Raw genomic sequence first — 21,063 nt, forward strand, 5'->3', positions numbered from 1 at the left:
GCTACTGGACACCATTAGCTCCAGAGGGAGTCGGAACACAGGTCTCACCCTGGGGTTCGTCCCGGAGCCGTGCCGCCGACCCCCCTTGCAGATGCCGAAGTTGAAGAGGTCCAGAGGTCCAGAAACAGGCGGCAGAAGACTTTCAGTCTTCATAAGGTAGCGCACAGCACTGCAGCTGTGCGCCATTGTTGTCAGCACACTTCATACCAGCGGTCACTGAGGGTGCAGGGCGCTGGGGGGGGCGCCCTGGGCAGCAATGTATTATACCTTTTTTATGGCTAAAATACATCACATATAGCCCTTGAGGCTATATGGATGTATTTAACCCCTGCCAGATCTCACAAACTCCGGGAGAAGAGCCCGCCGTTTTAGGGGGCGGGGCCTATTCTCCTCAGCACACGGCGCCATTTTCCTGCTCAGCTCTGCTGTGAGGAAGGCTCCCAGGCTCTCCCCTGCACTGCACTACAGAAACAGGGTTAAAACAGAGAGGGGGGGCACTTATTTGGCGATATGATTACATATGTGAAAATGCTATAAGGGAAAACACTTGTATAAGGGGTTGTCCCTGTATAATTATAGCGTTTTGGTGTGTGCTGGCAAACTCTCCCTCTGTCTCCCCAAAGGGCTAGTGGGGTCCTGTCCTCTATCAGAGCATTCCCTGTGTGTGTGCTGTGTGTCGGTACGTGTGTGTCGACATGTAGGAGGACGATGTTGGTGAGGAGGCGGAGCAAATTGCCTGTATTGGTGATGTCACTCTCTAGGGAGTCGACACCGGAATGGATGGCTTATTTAGGAATTACGTGATAATGTCAACACGATGCAAAGGTCGGTTGACGACATGAGACGGCCGGCAAACAAATTAGTACCTGTCCAGGCGTCTCAGACACCGTCAGGGGCTTGTAAAAACGCCCATTTACCTCAGTTGGTCGACACAGACACGGACACTGACTTCAGTGTCGACGGTGAAGAAACAAACGTATTTTCCTTTAGGGCCACACGTTACATGTTAAGGGCAATGAAGGAGGTGTTACATATTTCTGATACTACAAGTACCACAAATAAGGGTATTATGTAGGGTGGGAATAATCTACTTGTAGTTTTTCCTGAATCAGATAAATTAAAGTGTGTGATGATACGTGGGTTTCCTCCGATAGAAAATTATTGGAGGTATACCCTTTCCCGCCAGAAGTGAGGGCGAGTTGGGAAACACACCTTAGGGTGGATAAGGCGCTCACACGCTTATAAAAACAAGTGGCGTTACCGTCTCCAGATACGGCCGCCCTCAAAGAGCCAGCTAATAGGAAGCTGAAAAATATCCTAAAAAGTATATACACACATACTGGTGTTATACTACGACCAGCAATCGCCTCAGCCTGGATGTGCAGCGCTGGGGGGGCTTGGTCGGATTTCCTGACTGAAAATATTGATACCCTTGACAGGAACAATATTTTATTGACTATAGAGCATTTTAAGGATGCATTTCTATATATGCGAGATGCGCAGAGGGATATTTGCATTCTGGCATCAAGAGTAGATGTGATGTCCATATCTGCCAGACAGTGGTCAGGTGATGCAGATTCCAGACGGCACATGGAAGTATTGCCGTATAAAGGGGCGGTCCATCGGACCTGGTGGCCATGGCAACAGCTGGAAAATCCACTTTTGTTACCCCAAGTCACATCTCAGCAGAAAAGGACACAGTCTTTTCAGTCTCAGTCCTTTCGTACCCATAAAGGCAGGAGGGCAAAAGGCCAGTCATATCTGCCCAGGGTTAGAGGAAAGGGAAGAAGGCTGCAGCAGGCAGCCCATTCCCAGGAACAGAAGTCCTCCACAGCTTCTGCCAAGTCCGCAGCATGACGCTGGGGCCATACAAGCGGACTCAGGTGCGGTGGGGGGTCATCTCAAGAGTTTCAGCACGCAGTGGGCTCACTCGCAAGTGGACTCCTGGATCCTACACGTAGTATCCCAGGTGTACATTGGAAATTCGAGACGTCTTCCCCTCACAAGTTCCTGAAGTCTGCTTTACCAACGTCTCCCTCCGACAGGGAGGCAGTATTGGGGAAAAATTCACAGGCTGTATTCCCAGCAGGTGATAATCAAAGTACCCCTCCTACAACAAGGGAAGGGGTATTATTCCACACTATATTGTGGTACTGAAGCCAAACGGCTCGGTGAGATCTAAAAGATTTGAACAATTACATACAAGGGTTCAAATCAAGATGGAGTCACTCAGAGCAGTGATAGCGAACCAGGACGATATGGTGTCACTGGATATCAGGGACGCTTACCTACATGTCCAAATTTTGCCCTTCTCACCAAGGGTATCTCAGGTTCGTGGTACAGAACTGTCACTATCAGTTCAGACGCTGCCATTCGGATTGTCCACGGCACCCCGGGTCTTTACCATGGTAATGGCCGAAATGATGATTCTTCCTAAAAGAAATATGGACGCTTTCCTGATAAGGGCAAGGTCCAGAGAACAGTTGGCGGTCGGAGTAGCACTATCTCAAGTAGTTCTACGACAGCACGAGTGGATTCTAAATATTCCAAAATCGCAGCTTTTTCCGACGACACGTCTAATGTTCCTAGGAATGATTCTGGACACAGTCCAGAAAAGGATGTTTTCTCCCGGAGAAGAAGACCAGGGAGTTATCCGAGCTAGTCAGGAACCTCCTAAAACCAGGAAAAGTATCAGTGCATCATTGCACAAGGGTCCTGTGAAAAATGGTGGTTTCTTACAAAGCGATCCCATTCGGTAGATTTCACGCAAGAACCTTTCAGTGGAATCTGCTGGGAAAATGGTCCGGATCGCATCTTCAGATGCATCAGCGGATAACCCTGTCTCCAAGGACAAGGGTGTTTTTTTCTGCGGTGGCTGCAGAGTGCTCATCTATGAAAGGGCCGCAGATTCGACATTCAGGACTGGGTCCTGGTGACCACGGATGCCAGCCTGAGTGGCTGGGGAGCAGTCACACAAGGAAAAAATTTCCAGGGAGTGTGATCAAGTCTGGAGACTTCTCTCCACATAAATATACTGGAGCTAAGGGCAATTTACAAGGCTCTAAGCTTAGCAAGACCTCTGCTTGAAGGTCAGCCGGTATTGATCCAGTGGGACAACATCACGGCAGTCGCCCACGTAAACAGACAGGGCGGCACATGAAGCAGGAGGGAAGTGGCAGAAACTGCAAGGATTCTTCGCTGGGCGAAAAATCATGTGATAACACTCTCAGCAGTGTTAATTCCGGGAGTGGAAAACTGGGAAGCAAACTTCCTCAGCAGGCATAACCTCCACCCGGGAGAGTGGGGACTTCAGCGGGAAGTCTTCCACATGATTGTAAACCGTTGGGAAAAACCAAAGGTGGACATGATGGCGTCCCGCCTGAACAAAAAACTAGACAAATATTGCGCCAGGTCAAGGGACCCTCAGGCAATAGCGGTGGACGCTCTGGTAACACTGTGGGTGTACCAGTCAGGGTATGTGTTCCCTCCTATGCATCTCATACCAAAAGTACTGAGAATCATAAGAAGGAGATGAGTAAGAACGATACTCGTGGTTCCGGATGGGTCAAGAAGGACTTGGTACCCGGAACTTCAAGAGATGCTCACGGAAGAACCGTGGCCTCTACCTTTAAGAAAGGACCTGCTCCAGCAGGGGCCTTGTCTGTTCCAAGACTTACCGGCTGCGTTTGACGGCATGGCAGTTGAACGCCGGATCCTGAAAGGGCATTCCAGATGAAGTCATCCCTACCCTGGTCGAAGCCAGAAAGGATGTAACCGCAAAACATTTTCACCGCATTTGGCGAAAATATGTTGCGTGGTGTGAGGCCAAGAAGGTCCCTACAGAGGAATTCCAACTGGGTCGTTTCCTACATTTCCTGAAAACAGGACTGTCTATGGGCCTAAAATTAGGGTCCATTAAGGTTCAAATTTCGACCCTGTCAAATTTCTACCAGAAAGAACTGGCTTCAGTGCCTGAAGTTCAGACGTTTGTAAAAGGGGTACTGCATATACAGCCTCCTTTTGTGCCCCCAGTGGCACCTTGGGATCTCAATGTTGTTTTGAGTTTCCTAAAGTCACATTGGTTTGATCCACTCACCACTGTGGAATTAAAATATTTCACATGGAAGGTGAAGATTCTATTAGCCCTGGCTTCAGCCAGGCGTGTGTCAGAATGGGCGGCTTTATCATATAAAAGCCCTTACTTAATTTTTCATTCTGACAGGGCAGAATTGAGGACTCGTCCTCAATTTCTCCTTAAGGTGTTTTCTGTTTTTCACATGAACCAACCTATTGTGGTACCTGCGGCTACTAGGGACTTGGAGGACTCCAAGTTACTTGACGTTGTCAGGGCCCTGAAAATATATGTTTCCAGGACGACTGGAGTCAGAAAATCTGACTCGCTGTTTAGCCTGTATGCACCCAACAAGATGGGTGTTCCTGCTTCTAAGCAGACGATTGCTCGCTGGATTTGTAGTACAATTCAGCTTGCACATTCTGTGGCAGGCTTGCCACAGCCAAAATCAGTAAAAGCCCATTCCACAAGGAAGTGGGCTCATCTTGGGCGGCTGCCCGAGGGGTCTCGGCTTTACAACTTTGCCGAGCTGCTACTTGGTCAGGGGCACACCCTGACTGAGGAGGACCTGGAGTTCTCTCATTCGGTGCTGCAGAGTCATCCGCACTCTCCCGCCCGTTTGGGAGCTTTGGTATAATCCCCATGGTCCTGACGGAGTCCCCAGCATCCACTTAGGACGTTAGAGAAAATAAGAATTTACTTACCGATAATTCTATTTCTCGTAGTCCGTAGTGGATGCTGGGCGCCCATCCCAAGTGCGGATTGTCTGCAATACTTGTACATAGTTATTGTTACAAAAATCGGGTTATTCTTGTTGTGAGCCATCTTTTCAGAGGCTCCTTCGTTGTTATCATACTGTTAACTGGGTTCAGATCACAGGTTGTACGGTGTGATTGGTGTGGCTGGTATGAGTCTTACCCGGGATTCAATATCCTTCCTTATTATGCACGCTCGTCCGGGCACAGTATCCTAACTGAGGTTTGGAGGAGGGTCATAGGGGGAGGAGCCAGTGCACACCACCTGATCCTAAAGCTTTTATTATTGTGCCCTGTCTCCTGCGGAGCCGCTAAACCCCATGGTCCTGACGGAGTCCCCAGCATCCACTACGGACTACGAGAAATAGAATTATCGGTAAGTAAATTCTTATTATAAATGTTTATAATATTCTTATGTATTTATTTTATTCTACTAGAGTCTAGTAGAATAAAATAAATACATAAGAATATTATAGACATTTATAATAACACTAGTTACCAGCCCGTCAAAATTAAGGAATAATATAACAGTAATATCAGCGCAAAACACTTGTGGTAAGGAGTAGCGTTTGCCTTTTATTACATGGGATACTGTGCAACACCAGTCATACACTTAGGTATTGTGGCTGATCCAATGGTTATGAGAATACATCCTATTAATTCATTAGAAACAAGCCACTCGACTGAAGCGCATAATGGTCAGATTTGGAGAGCTACAGTACTGGTGCCCAGGGGCGGATCCATAAGAAAATGAAAGGGGGATCACCATGATAGGGGGAACGGTAATAGTTAAGGGGGGTACTGACGGAGCGATATTCTAAGCAATCTGACTAGATTGCTTAGAATATGAGCATTATCGCTCCGTGTGTACCCCCTACAGCGATAGCATTGGCCCGTATATATGGGCCTTTATATTTACATGCACCCAGGGCACGCTTGCTCCCAGATAAGCGGAGTGGTATCACAGGGTGGTTGGCCTCACAGGATATGCCATGAGGTAATGATTGGCTGTAGGAGCGCATCCTGGTTTATTGCCAATGTTTCACCCTGATAAAAAGGCTGATTGGGCCTTGAAATGTTGGTCACCTGTTCCATTAGTTATGGGAGCCTGGAAGGCACAATATAATTATTATAGTTTTTAGTTGGTGGCGGCAGGTGCAGTATACCTTGTTTTTGGCACTGGACTGAGACTCAGACTGCAGGACACGAACTGCCCATCTTTGATTAGCAGAAGCAGCCAGCTGGATCTCCAACAAAAAAAGAATAAATACCTGATGGCGCAATCAATATTAAATGATTGATATTATATAGAATCTGTCACCTTGTGATCATAAATAAATGGTTCTATTTCGTCAGACCTCAGAAGCCTGTCTCTAATGGCTTCAATATAACATATACGATTAAGTAAGAAAGAGGTCGCGCTATAGAGCCAATTAATTGTTCCACACCATTCTCAATTGAAAATATTTATTTAAAACATATAACATATAGCCATATAAAAAAATATTGTTCTTGTAATATTTAAGATCTGGTGTGGTCACAACACCCTCAACTACATAACAATTAAAAAGAGACAATTCTCATCATAAAAATAAGTGTGCTGAATAGTAAAGTGTCCAGACTGGCAAAAAATTATGCCATAAGTTCAGTCAATAATAGGATCCTCCGTGTTAAATTGCACCCAATAATACAATAATAGAGTCCAGAGGACACTGGTATTTTTGTCCAAAGGCTATACACCACAAATGTAAAGAGTCACAGGTACCTTTGCTCACTCTGTCCCTTGTGCTTATAATACGGGACCTGTTTGCCAGTTCGAGGAGCTTTAAGTGCAGCCCGAGCGTCCCTGGGATTGCACGATGTAATCAACAACTTTTACCTGTGAATCGTGGCGGTGTGGTGCAAATTGGTTGGCGGCTTCTATCCGTGTGGCAGGATGAATCACACTGATGGGAGGTTTCCGTACGGGCAGCCCGACAGTTCCAACGAGCGGGCTATCACTGTTGCTGGCCCCGCTCGAGCGGTCAACCGCACAGCCGCTCCGGCTTCCAAAAAGCACTGTTCTCTCCGGCACTAAGTGATGGTAGCTTCCACGGTTTGCTGGTAACAGGTGCCAAGTGTTCTGGAAATGCCGGGCGAAGGTCTGAACTATTCAGCAATCACTTAAGCAGGGAGTGATAGCCCGCTCGTTGGAACTGTCGGGCTGCCCGTACGGAAACCTCCCATCAGCGTGATTCATCCTGCCACACGGATAGAAGCCGCCAACCAATTTGCACCACACCGCCACGATTCACAGGTAAAAGTTGTTGATTACATCGTGCAATCCCGGGGACGCTCGGGCTGCACTTAAAGCTCCTCGAACTGGCAAACGGGTCCCGTATTATAAGCACAAGGGACAGAGGGGCAGATTTATTAAGCCTGGTGAAGTGGTAAAATGCACGGTGATAAAGTACCAGCCAATCAGCTCCTAACTACCATGTCACAGGCTGGGTTTGAAAAATGACAGTTAGGAGCTGACTGGCTGGTGCTTTATCACCTTCCACTTTATCACTTCACCAGGCTTAATAAATCTGCCCCAGTGTGAGCAAAGGTACCTGTGACTCTTTACATTTGTGGTGTATAGCCTTTGGACAAAAATACCAGTGTCCTCTGGACTCTAATATTGGGTGCAATTTGACACAGAGGATCCTATTATTGACTGAACTTATGGCATAATTTTTTGCCAGTCTGGACACTTTACTATTCAGCACACTTATTTTTATGATGAGAATTGTCTCTTTTTAATTGTTATGTAGTTGAGGGTGTTGTGACCACACCAGATCTTAAATATTACAAGAACAATATGTTTTTATATGGCTATATGTTATATGTTTTAAATAAATATTTTCAATTGAGAATGGTGTGGAACAATTAATTGGCTCTATAGCGCGACCTCTTTCTTACTTAATCGGATCTCCAACAAGCAGCATAAGACATCTATCTGCAGGACAGCCCTGTCACAATCACACGGGCCGCCTTCTCAAAGCTGAGCTGAGTGTGACTGCACCTAGCATAGTGGTAAAGGAAGTGGAGGAGGAAGCGCTGGGAAACTGTGCGGTGCAGTGAGGGCTAATGAAGCCTTCTGCGCCGTCATAAGTAACAGTCTTACTCGATGCTGGCATTTGAACCCCGAGCCTGGGCTGGACTCTGGCCAGCTGGCAGTGGGGGAGGTAGGTTATGGTGTGAGCTCCCCATTGGTTACCACACGGACTTGCTATTAGAGCCGCGGTGGGTCCTAGTTAGTGCCTGCCGGCTCTTTTATCAAATCTGACTGACGGAAATAGCAGTAGTGCTGCTGCTGTTGTTCTCCTTTTGAAAAAAAGAAGAAGTCAGAAACGACATGGGGGGGGGGGCAGGCCTGAGTGCCCCCCCCCCCCCCGGATCCGCCTATGCTGGTGCCTAGTGACTTGGTAGAAGATAATCTGTTGATTTATACATAATGTTTAAGTAGATCTACTGAGGAGCAGAATGTGTAATGATTACGGCAATTATTAAACATATAGAAACATTGGCCCTCATTCCGAGTTGTTCGCTCGTTGCCGAATTTCGCTATATTGCGATTAGTCGCTTACTGCGCATGCGCAATGTTCGCAGAGTGCATGCGCTTAGTTATTTTATTTAAAAGTTAGGTATTTTACTCACGGCATTACGAGGATTTTTCTTCGTTCTGGTGATCGGAGTGTGATTGACAGGAAGTGGGTGTTTCTGGGCGGAAACTGGACGTTTTATGGGTGTGTGTGAAAAAACGCTGCCGTTTCTGGGAAAAACGCGGGAGTGGCTGGAGAAACGGGGGAGTGCCTGGGCGAACGCTGGGTGTGTTTGTGACGTCAAACCAGGAACGAAACTGACTGAACTGATCGCAGTGGCAGAGTAAGTGTCGAGCTACTCAGAAACTGCTAAGAAATTTCTATTCGCAATTTTGCGAATCTTTCGTTCGCAATTCTGCTAAGCTAAGATTCACTCCCAGAGGGCGGCGGTTTAGCGTGTGCAATGCTGCTAAAAGCAGCTAGCGAGCGAACAACTCGGAATGAGGGCCATTATGCAGTAAGTAGTATTTAGACAGTACTGGGGACCGTCATGACTGATATTCATGAGGTGCCAGCATCTAGAAAATAATTGGCTGGGTTCCCACAAACGCAGCCAAGAAAATGGCTGCCTCTATTGTTTGCAGGGGACAGGTGCACTGTAACAAACAGGAATGACATACTTTTCCCAAATAGAGGAGGACAACAACAAAATATAATAGCATGTCTGTGCCATAAAAGCAACAAAATAAAACCAGAAAATAACTCCAGTCCAGATAAGCTGGATAGTACAAGTGTCATTGTATTTATTCCGTGTTCCTCATGTGCTGAGTAATTGTTGTTCTCTTCCAGCTGAGTTTCCTGGTTCCCAGCCTTATTGCTCTCTGTGCACACAACTGTCCTGTCATATTATATTATGTATATTTGTATAATGTGCCTGGCATACAGATGTGAGGAAGCACAGTGCAATGCCTGGGAGCAACCTATGTGTGAGCTCCTACTAGACTTGTGGCCTTGGAAGGGTGTATGAGGAGAGATCATGTTTGCTCCCTCATGTGCTGGCGCTATGCAGACATTTACAATAATATGTATATTCAGCTTGTGTAACAATGAGACTAGTCAGTGGAATGTGCCGTTTAGGTGTCAGAGGTGTAGTCACATTTCAGCTGCTAAACGGGTTACACTCAGGTTTTCCTAATTGTTCCCTGCAAACGTTCTGCTTGTGCATCTTGGAAATTACCGAGCACCCCGTTCCTGCACAAAGGATGTGCCTCCAGTTTTGCCCCGTTTACATCCAGTTGAGTATATCTGGATAACACCTGTTGCCCTCCTGGCCATTCATTACTGATTGCATTAAAATAAACAAGTAGCTAAGATATACAAGTACTCTTATGAAAATACTTCCGATCTTGTATAAACCATGGCGTTGCTAAGACAGGGAAGCATTAGGTTCCTCTGGAAGTCTACTAGCCAGTTAATAACAGCACATAAACAATAGAAGTCAGATAAAGTATTATGTAAAGCGTCATGCAATAGTGTACTTAGGTTCTAGTTACCAAGATATTTAAGCTTGCAAAGGGCCTCATTACAGTTATCCAGCTCACATTGAGGTTTTATTAGAAAGATCAGTGACAGTCAGGGAACATTTGGGGGCAGCTACGGGGAGCGGCAGCAAAAATGGCGACGCGTTGTGTTTTCAGGGAGTGCCTCAGCCTACATCTGCGATCTCGTACTCAGAAACATGGCGGCAGCGTCTCAGTTCCCGCTGCCATTCAGCGTGACCATAGGGATACCCGCACATCCGAAGTGAATGGATAAGCGTCCATCTCTGGATCAGGCGCTGCATGCCGTGTTTATAGCGGGCTCATGATTTTTAGCCAATTGGATTGAAAGCTGGGAGACAGAAGAGGAAAGCATGAATGGATCTAGATGTTTAATAAATTGGAAAAAGAGGGTGTAATAGGCCCTACACACATGCCGATATTCTGAAAGATATGAACGATCTCGTTCATAAATGAACGAGAACTCGTTCATATCTTTCAGTGTGGAGACTCCAGCGATGAACGATGCGCGTCCCCGCGCTCGTTCATTGCTGATCTCCCGTCGGCTGTGCATGCAGGCCAATATGGACGATCTCGTCCATATTTGCCTGCACTTCAATGCAGCCGGGTGACGGGGGGAGTGAAGAAACTTTACTCCCCCCGTCACTGCCCCCCCGCCGCCGGGTTGCTCGTCGGCCATATCGGCCGTCGGGCACCTCGGAGGCGCATCGCCGAGTGTGTAGGGCCCTTTAGGTGAGAATGTTAATTTTAAGAAAAGATTTTATCACTAGTATCAGCACGCTCTGACAGCCAAAGCTCTGCTGGCACTTGTAGTTCTACAAGTCATCTAATAATCAAGTCGTTTATGGATTAAAGGGTTTGCTGGTCCAGTAACACCTTAGGATGGGTGTGGTATGGAAGGTAGATAGTAACTAAGTCGACAGTGTCTAGGTCGACCACTATTGGTCGACAGTTACTAGGTCGACAGGGTCTTTAGGTCGACAGGGTCTAGGTCGAAAGGTCGACATGAGGTTTTTATGTTGTTTTGGTGTTGTTTTCTTTGTAGAGTGACCGGGAACCCCAATTAGTGCACCGTGTTCCCTCGCATGGCTCGCGAAGGTTTACCGTTCCAGTCGTAGTCCACGTGGATCGTTAAGTATGAAAAGGTTAAAAAAATGAAAAAAATCGTGAAAAACTCATGTCGACCTTTAGACCTGTCGACCTAGACCAGTGATGGCTAACTTTGACACTCCAGCTGTTGTTGAACTACACATCCCAGCATGCCCTGCTACAGTTTTGCTATTTGGCCATGCTGAAACTGATGCAGGACATGCTGGGATGTGTAGTTCAACAACAGCTGGAGTGTCAAGGTTAGCCATCACTGACCTAGACCCTGTCGACCTAGAGACCCTGGAGACCTGGAGACCCTGTCGACCTAGAGACCGGATACCCTTGGGATATACTCTCTGGTTCCTGTATTTTAATCATTTATTACCCCGGCACCCAAATGGGTACAGGAGTTGGGAGGATCCTAGTGGGGAGGCAGCTCTAATTTTACACTGGAGTTTTACATTGGAGGTAGGATGCAAACACCCCCCCCCCCCCCACTCTGTCGCTGCCTCCACAGTCGCTTCTCGGACAGAGTGGGATGCATATACAGAAAAGAAATGGTACTTTCAAATGAGCGCAGTGAGTATTAGAGTGCTGCCCAGGTTCAAAAACAAAGGAGATAAACACAAATCTCCAACATTAGATTCAAGAAAAAGAGTGGTATTGAACCCCTGGCGCACTATTTTACTAGATGCTATTTCTATTGTAGAATAAATGGAATGAATATGTTGGTTATAACACAACACTGACGATATTTATTAAAATACAATCCCCAGCTGGGAATAAATAAACAAGTATTGAACATATACACACAAATGTGGTAGATGGGAAGGAACCCAGTGCTTTCATAAAGTGCTTTCCGTGCTTAAAGTCCTTCTTAATTATAGAAGAAATCTCTCACCATATTGCATAGCCGCGGTGGGCTAGCTTTTTGAAGAGATAGCTATGGTCCTAGGCTGAAATGCCCAGCACCACCGCAGCAAGCGTGTCAGCTTCCTAGTCACTGGTTCCCCGATCTCCACCACTTCTGTCCTTTATCCAAATAACGCGTTTCGGTCTTTTATTGGCCTTTCTCAAAGTTGGATAAGGGATCAGAGTGGGATGCATAGGCAGGGGTGTTGCCGCTCATGTTCCCTGGGGGTGCACCAGCCCCCCCATCCTCCCCTCCTTCAATGCACATGACATCATGATGTCACAGAACAAGCACTGGGAGCAGGTAGATTGGTAATGAATGCACCTCTCATGCACCCCGCAGGATGGAAATAGGTACTGCAGCAACCAGCTTTGGTTATTGGGCGGCACCACTCCATTTTAAGGCGCTGACCCTGAACTAGCCTTCTGAGTCACCTGCTCTCCTCTGAAGAAGGGGCCTCCACTCTGCACTGCACTTTTCTCAAAGTAACACTCTGCGCTGACACAGCCGGAGTAGTGCTGAGTAACACAAAGATAAATTTTAATATAGACAGAATTATAAAAAGATCAGTGTAAGAGAGAAGCTTCCATAGCATACGTTAGGTATACGTTTAGGGTGACTTATGTCCAAAGTCTGTAAGTGCCTGGGGTAATATGTAGAGGGGGGTGGCACAGGACAGATCAGGCCTCTATTATCTTTTCTCATGGAGGGGAGTTGCTCTGAATCCAGTGTGTTAGCTGTAGGAGAAGGGTTCCTGCAGGATAATGAGACACAGGCTCTGCTGTCAGATAACAGGAGACATGTGAAGTGTGGCAGAGGTTCATCATATCACCAGAGCTGCTGTACCGTTCCTTGCTGCATACCCGGCCTCATTAATGATAAGCAGAGGTAACGAGGCAAATAAGGACTGCAGTACGTGGGACATGATTATCCCTGTTACTAATGTGCTCAGCAAGGGAAGCTGTTTCATATAACCATTATCTCAGGTAGAACAGTCTCTGCAGCCTCAGCAGCCAATGTCTCAAGAACTTCATTTCACTGATTAGACAGCAAAGGTCAGAGTCAATGTGTTGCGCTGATCTCTTTGTAAGTTCGATCATTTTTTTTTTATCAAAACCTACTGTCTGGACCACTAAAGTCAAGATCATCCTTCAAAATAACTGCTTACGTCTTTCTAATCTTGTAGGACCATCAGATCCTACGCCGTCAGTGCTAGGTGCTGCAACAAGCGATATCGTAGTGTTGCATGGTCACTGTGGCATTGGGGTATTTGGAAAGAGCAGTTATAGTGTCAGCAATGTTTGTTCTGTTGTCTGCATGGCCTGGATGACACAGAGTGTAACCCTATGTAATCACACTGCTATAGGTTGCGAGTCAGTACATGAGAAGGCCCCGTCGGTGAAAGCCCTTCTCCTGGCAGGTCCAGCCGGTGTGGGCAAGAAGATGTTGGTAAATGCAATCTGCAATGAGACTGGAGCAAACCTGTTTAACCTCTCTCCATCTAACATTGCTGGCAAGTACCCGGGCAGGAGTGGCCTGCAGATGATGCTGCATATGGTGCTTAAGGTGAGTGCAATGACGGAGATGGTGTCTTGTGATGTCATTTGTAGGCACGGAGGCAGGTTCAGTTGGATAACAAAGTGTAAGTAGGGGTCCTGTACCCCTGACAATAAGTGTGCCTTTGATATGTTACAGTTCTGCTTGGTTTTGGGGAGCATTGCGCACACCTCAGTGGTTGGGGGACATCATAGTGTACTGTCACTTGGGGGAAATGTATCAAACCGTCTTCAGAGAACAAGTAGAAGTCTTATCCTTATCAACCAATCAGATTCAAGCTATCATTTATCTAGGATAGCTCCGCCAGCGCGAGGGACAGATGCAGGCTCCAAAAGGTGGTCAGAACTGCAGAGAACATCACCCAGGCCGACCTTCCCTCAGTCCAGGACCTGTACCTGTCCAGAGCTAAAAAGTGGGCAACGAACATAGTAAATAACCAGCTACACCCCGGCCACAGTATGTTTAAGTTGTTTCCTTCAGGCAGGCGTTACAGGGCCATCCGCGCAGGGTCCACCAGAAGCTTCAAAAGTTTCTTTCCCCAAGCGGTCCGTCCGCTGGACTCCTGAACATTGGACTGACTAGACGTACATGCAACTCACTTGTGTTCCTACGGTATACCTATCTGTGTGACTTTACTTGCTCCCCCCTGCTTATCTGTTACCTACTTGGCTGTTGTATAGCAAACCGAAGACAAATTCCTAGTATACGCAAGTATACCTGGCCAATAAAGCTCATTCTGATTCTATAAAATATCTAGAATCTGATTGGTTGTTATGCCAACATCTCCGTTTGAACTCTATAGAAGATTTGATGCATCTTCCCCTTAGTACTTGGCAGTTTCTGCACAGTAATACTGCAAAGCATTTATATACTAACTAAAACTAGCTTACAAACACACAAATATTTGTAGGGTAACAACAACCAACCCTCTCAGTCATTAGCTCATTGTTTGCGTTACACAATAAATATGTCTATATGGATGCACATGGGACTTGAAGGAGATACTGCCACATCATGAAGTCATTTCAAGGAAGATTCCGGAGTGTGAGGGAGTTGTTTATCCAAGGCCCAGTTTTGCCAACTGTAACAGATTTGGATAATTAATTAGCCAAACGCAGACCCAGAACAGCTGTATGCTTCAGAGTCAGCAAATACTGCTCTTGATTTATCATCTTCCACTACGGAGCAGTGCTTTCAGAGTGAGGGTCTGGGGGCTCGGTGACACCACAGGGTGATGAGCGGAGGGGGGGAAGGGGGGACGACCCAATTCTCTGACAGAAGAAAAAATATTCACGGCAGGTAAGAGTGGAATGTAAACAAGTCAGAGTGCACGACAGGCGGGGGAATGCTACACTTGTCAGACCTAGCAGGGGATATACATGTTTGGAGAAGGATTCAGTGATAACTCTTAGATGAAATATACGATTAAAATGTAAAGAAATGTTAGACATGAAGAAAGTTCTTATTTGTAATAAACTTAACCGACATCTATTCAAGCATTATATAATTTTTGAAGTATATACAATACTGTGCAAACTTTTTAGGCAGGTGTGGAAGAAATGCAAAGTAAGAATGCTTTCAAAAATAGAAGTTTTAATAGTTTGTTTTTTATCAATGAACAAAATGCAAATTGAATGAACAGAAGAGAAATCTAAATCAAATCAATATTTGGTGTGACCACCCTTTGCCTTACAAAACAGCATAAGTTCTTCTAGGTTCACTTGCACAAAGTCTGGGATTTTGTAGGATTATACTCAGGTGTATGATTAAAAAATCATACCAAGGAGCTAATAATGATCATCATTTTCATATGTTGGTTGCAACACAGTCATTAACTGAAACAGAAACAGCTGTGTAGGAGGCTTTAAACGGGGTGAGGAACAGCCAAACTGCTACAAAGGTGAGGATGTGGAAGACAGTTTCATGTCACAGGTCATACACCATGGCAAGACTGAGAACAGCAACAAGACACAAGGTCTCTCCCTGGCAAAGATGTCAAAGCAGACTGGGGTTTCAAGATGTGCTGTTCAAGCCAATGTCATTAAGAACTATCTTCAGCGTAAAGAAGAAGAAGGAGTCCTGGAAGTGAGGATATGGCCCCCAAAGAGCCTTGATCTCAACATGGCCGAGTGTTTCTGTGATTACATGAAGAGACAGAAGGCTTTTAGCAAGCCTACATCCACAGAAGATCTGTGGTTAGTTCTCCCAAGATGTTTGGCACAACCTCCCTGCGGAGTTACTTCAAAAACTGTGTGCAAGTGTACCTAGAAGAATTGATGCTGTTTTGAAGGCAAAGGGCGGTCACACCAAATATTGATTTGATTTAGATTTCTCTTCTGTTCATTCACTTTGCATTTTGTTAATTGATAAAATTAAACTATTAACACTTCTATCTTTTAAAGCATCCTTACTTTGCAGCAGTTTTTCCACACCTGTCTAAAACTTTTGCATAGTACTGTATATCTGACAGATGTAGGTGTTTTTTATTCCTTGGTACCAACTAACAAAAACATTTCTTACTGTAAGTTCTGCATAATGTGTCATCATTACAGCATATAGAAAATGATGTACGTAGCATAAGGGAAAATACTTATGTTGGGGCGGAAAGTTTAGAAGGAAACAATGGGTGGATCAAAGAGATAGAGTAAGGTGGGCAGTATTATGTATGATGGGGTGGACAGGGAGGGCGAAGGACAGTCTGTAAGAGTAACTCTAAGGATGCTCTAGTAAACCATGATAGGATACTTTAAAAAAAACAAACGGACAGGGGAATCACTAAAGTAAAATGTATGCTTGCGAACGCAAGAAGCCTAGCAGGTAAAATGGTGGAATTGGAATTGTTAGCAACAAAGGCTGAGTATGATATTATAGGTATTACGGAAACATGGTGGGACGACTCTCACGACTGGGTTGCAAACTTGGAGGAGTTTTCTCTTTTCAGGAGGGACAGGGCAAGCAAAAGAGGAGGCGGCTTATGTCTTTATGTTAAACCATCTCTTAAACCATACTTAAAAGAGGTTATTTATGAGGGGACTGGTGATAATGTGGAGTCACTATGGGTTGAAATCTCAAGTGGGGGTATTGATGCAAAAAATCTAGTCATAGGCACGTGCTACAAACAACCAGATATTAGCATACATGAGGAAGAACAACTCTTGCAGCAAATTGAAAAGGCTGCGGGATTGGGGGACATCCTAGTAATTGGGGATATTAATTATCCTGATATAAATTGGAGTAACGATTCATGTGCTAAAGCGAGGGGCAACAGGTTCTTAAATATGTTAAAGGATCACTACTTGTCTCAATTAGTCGAGGACCCAACTAGAGGTAAAACTACTCTGGATCTAGTAATTACTAATAATGTGGACATGGTATCAAACACTAAAGTTGGGGAGACTTTGGGTAACAGTGATCACTATATGATCACATTCGACATCAGTTTTAAGAAACATAGCCATAAGGGTTCAACCAAAACATTTAACTTTAGGAAGGCTCACTTCAGTATGCTGAGATGTGCACTAGATGACATTTGGGGTAATTCAGAGTTGATCGCAGCAGCAAATTTGTTAGCAGTTGGGCAAAACCGTGTGCACTGCAGGGAGGAGCAGATATAACATGTGCAGAGAGAGTTAGATTTGGGTGGGTTATTTTGTTTCTGTGCATGGTAAATACTGGCTGCTTTATTTTTTACGCTGCAATTTAGATTTCAGTTTGAACACACCCCATCCAAATCTAACTCTCTCTGCACATGTTATATCTGCTCCCCCTCCCCCCTGCAGTGCACATGGTTTTGCCCAACTGCTAACAAATTTGCTGCTACGATCAACTCTGAATTATGGCTCATTGACTGGTAAGTTTTGTTTCATAGCAAGAACACTTCAGAAATGTGGGATGCTTTAAAAGGGTTGCTAAATAGCAATATTCACGAATTTATTCCCATGAGCAGTAAACGCAGGAGTACCAAACTCAAACCGATATGGCTTAATAAGAAGGTCAAGGAAGAAATGGATAAAAAGAAGCGTGCTTTCAAAGCATTTAAATCTAATGGAAAGGAGGAGTGTTCCAGTACTATAAGGAATGCAATAAAAGATGCAAAAAATCAATGAGCAGCTAAAATTGAAAACGAAAAGCAAATCGCTATAAAGAGTAAAACCCAATCCTAAAAAGTTTTTTAAATACATAAACAGTAAAAGGTTAAAAAAGGAGAACATAGGTCCAATAAAAGATGAATTTGGAGTATTGATGAATGATGACGAAATAAAAGCGGAAATACTGAACAAATTCTTTTCATCAGTGTTCACCAGAGAAGAACTGACGGTGGGAGTAGTGCATAACCATAGTGTGTTATGACTGTGGTTTTTGTGAACCCGGTGTTAGTGAAGTCTGTGCGGGCGACTGGAGGACTATGTGAATATTAGGCTGGTCTGTAGGAATTAGAGAGAAGGAGCAATCCCTGACCGGGGATCAAACCTGGGCCTCGGCAGAGGAAGCCGTATCCTGACCACTGGATCACCAGGGACTTGGTGTTGATAGCAGGATGATGAATGTATAGGTGAGATTGAACTGGATATAGTGTCACAGGAGTAGGTGCTTATGTACTCAAGGTTACTGGCGAGATAGTAAGCTGGACTGGTTACTGGTGAGACTGAGAACTGGGCTGGTTACCAGTGAGACTGGGACGCAACTGTAATCTGGGCTGGTACCGGATATAACTGGAGATGCAACTGAAAATAGAACGATGACTGTGGCTGTGACTTTCGGACGAGGCTGAAGAAAACTGTGGCTGTGACTTTAAGAGGAGACTGTAGAATACTGCAGCTGTGGCTTTAAGATGAGACTGGAATACTGCAACTGTGACTTTAAGATGAAACTGTAGAATACTGCAGCTGTGGCTTTAAGATGAGACTGGAATACTGCAACTGTGACTTTAAGATGAAACTGTAGAAATACTGGATATCAATAGTAACACAACTGTAATCCAGACTGGGTAGAAAAGGAGCAGAGGTTTACAGGAACCGAAGTACAAGTGTTACGTTTAGGGAGCTCATCTTCTAAGCTCACACAGAGCTGTGTGTGACACGAGGAACTGGCAGAGTTTCCAACTCAAGTCTCCTGACTTATACTTATACCTGGTCCTTGGTGATTGGTGAGCAGTGTCAGGTGATTCAGAGAGTCTCAGGCTGGCACAGGATTGGACAGCTCTGGGTCAGGTGAACAGTCACTGTCATGTGAGTACTCTAGACTAGGCTGTGATGTGGAGTGAGGCCTGGCAGGCCGAAAGAACACTGAAGCCTGAGCTTCTGCAAACAGAGGATGCTGGCTTTTAGGCCTAAACTTCAGATTTCTGAATTCAGACTCACACAGAAGATTAATCACCACAGGTGGAGCTCGTTAACTCTTACCCCCCAGGCAGAGAACTCAGGAATCAGGAAACTCATGGTATTGGCAAGCTGTTTATCCCAGTGAGCAGAAAGATGCAGAATCCAGGACAGAGATGGCAGAGGTAAGTCACCAATATGAGAACTGCAGTGAGGATCGTGACAGTACCCCCCTCTTCAAGGGTGGACTCCGGACACCCATCTTGAATCTTAGAGGAACTTGAGAAATTCATACAGAAGAACTTAGGACCTTCGGCGATGCCTCTTCTTTTTACGGAAACATTTGGTTTTGACCAGGGAGAGCGGAATCTCCCGTAAAGAAAAAAAACTTCCTTAGAAAACATAGGACCTCCCAGGAAAGGAGTTGCATCATGAACTGGATCAAATTCAGAGTCTGAGTCCAAGTCTAATGGAAGATACGAATCTCCCTTAGATACACAGTTTGCAGATGACAAAGAAGTGCACTGGAGTTTTAAATTCTCTGGGCTAGGAGAGACTCCTACATGACCAAGTTTAATGGTCGGATTCTTACAGAAGGAGATACTTAGATTATCCCTGGAAGGATAGCACAAACTTCCTTCTGCATTCCCTTTAGAGCATGATTATTTTTTTTTTACTGAGTCAGATTCCAAAGGTTTAGGACTAAATTCTTTAACCACAGCTTTACTAAAAGTCTGTAAATCATGGAACACAGGATCATTACCTTCAAAAAGCGTGTTGGCCCACTCCAAAGCTCTTCCTCTGAATGCCAGGAACAGATATTGAGTAATGTTGGAAGGAGTTACCGCACCCGAAGGATCCGACTCCATCAGAGAGAGAAATCGATCAACCAGAGCGGCATATTGCAATAAATCTCCATCAAAGTAAATAGGTGCTAAGGCAGTGGACGAAAGCTTAGAGTCTGAAACTTATGACGCACTCACAGTAGCTGGATTAGAGATAGTTTGAGGAACATCAGACTGATGAAAAAATATCCTTTCTGAAGTTGTCTGGCTTAAATCCTCAACTGGGAAATCACTTGAAATGTCCTCCTGGATGGAGACGCAACACTTGCGTCTGCGACTGAGATAAATGACTCTGGGGACTGGACTGAGGAAGCAACATCAGTATCCTTCTCAGCAATATTAGTCTGAAGTCCTTTATCCAAATCAGCAGATGGAACAATAGGTTGCTCAGACAAGCTTAGGGACAAAGCTGAGAAAACTGTACTCATCGGTATCCAGCTCTGAAGCACGTTCTGACTTTAAGTGAGTAGCCTTGGGATCTTTCTTGACTTTAGCGGCTACAGCAGAATTATTCTGACATTGATGAGAAGAGGTATTAGATTTCCCCGCAGAAGCTGTGGACTCAATGCTGGAAGACGAGGAAACAGAATCAGAGACAGACTGAAGTCTAATTTTAGAATTAGATGGTGGAAGTCCTTTACTGGGACTAACTGACAAAAGTTCTTTACTCGGACCAATGCTTGGAATCGGTTTGAGTCCAGATGAGCTTGTACTGACTGAAACTGGAGAAATCTTGGGCTGGACGAGTAGGACTGGATTGGATCCGAGAATACTTGAATTGGCTGGAACCAAAGGAGACTGACCAGGTTGGTCCTGGAGTATCGCTGTTGGACCAGCTGGAACCGGGACAGGCTGACCAGGCTGAGCCTGGAGTATTGCTGGACCGGCTGGAACCGGAACAGACTGACCAGACTGAGCCTGGAGTATTGCTGGAACGGCTGGAACCTGAGAAGATGGATCCTGGCTGGAACCGGAGTGAGTAGAATCCAAGTGTTTAGATGGCCCATCCTGGACCTGAACCATGCTGGATGCCAACATGGTGGCGCTCTCAGGAGACGGCAAACAGGAGTTCATAACTGCATCTGTAGCACAAAGATTCCCATCTGGAAGCTTGACTCTGGATACTTCCCTTGGGGCTGAAACAGTGGTGACCCCTCCTGGGGTTGACAAATCAGATACTTCTTTTTGAGTAGAAGACTCATATGTCCCTACAAGAGCTTGAACATTGGATAACCCTCCTTGGGCTGCACACTCGGAACCCCCTCCTGGGGGCGGAATCTTGAACCTCCCTCCTGGGGCTGGACACCCGGAACCCCGTCCTGGGGCTGGACGCTTGGAACCCTCTACTGGTGCTGGATACACGGACGCCCCTCCTTGGGCTGTAGACAC

The 21,063-nt window shown here is 45.5% G+C and overlaps 1 protein-coding gene across 2 annotated transcripts in view; it reads left to right on the forward strand.

The window, feature by feature from the left end:
* The window catches only part of IQCA1 (IQ motif containing with AAA domain 1), a 292,671-nt gene that overhangs the window by 248,173 nt on the left and 23,435 nt on the right, over positions 1–21,063 (forward strand). For both annotated transcript variants that reach the window (XM_063933216.1, XM_063933217.1), the window contains one exon: positions 13,321–13,520. In XM_063933216.1, coding sequence (XP_063789286.1) covers positions 13,321–13,520 — 200 coding nt within the window. The remainder of the gene's footprint in view (positions 1–13,320; positions 13,521–21,063) is intronic.

The sequence above is a fragment of the Pseudophryne corroboree genome, chromosome 7 (genome assembly GCF_028390025.1).
Source record: "Pseudophryne corroboree isolate aPseCor3 chromosome 7, aPseCor3.hap2, whole genome shotgun sequence".
Taxonomy (NCBI): Eukaryota; Metazoa; Chordata; class Amphibia; order Anura; family Myobatrachidae; genus Pseudophryne; species Pseudophryne corroboree.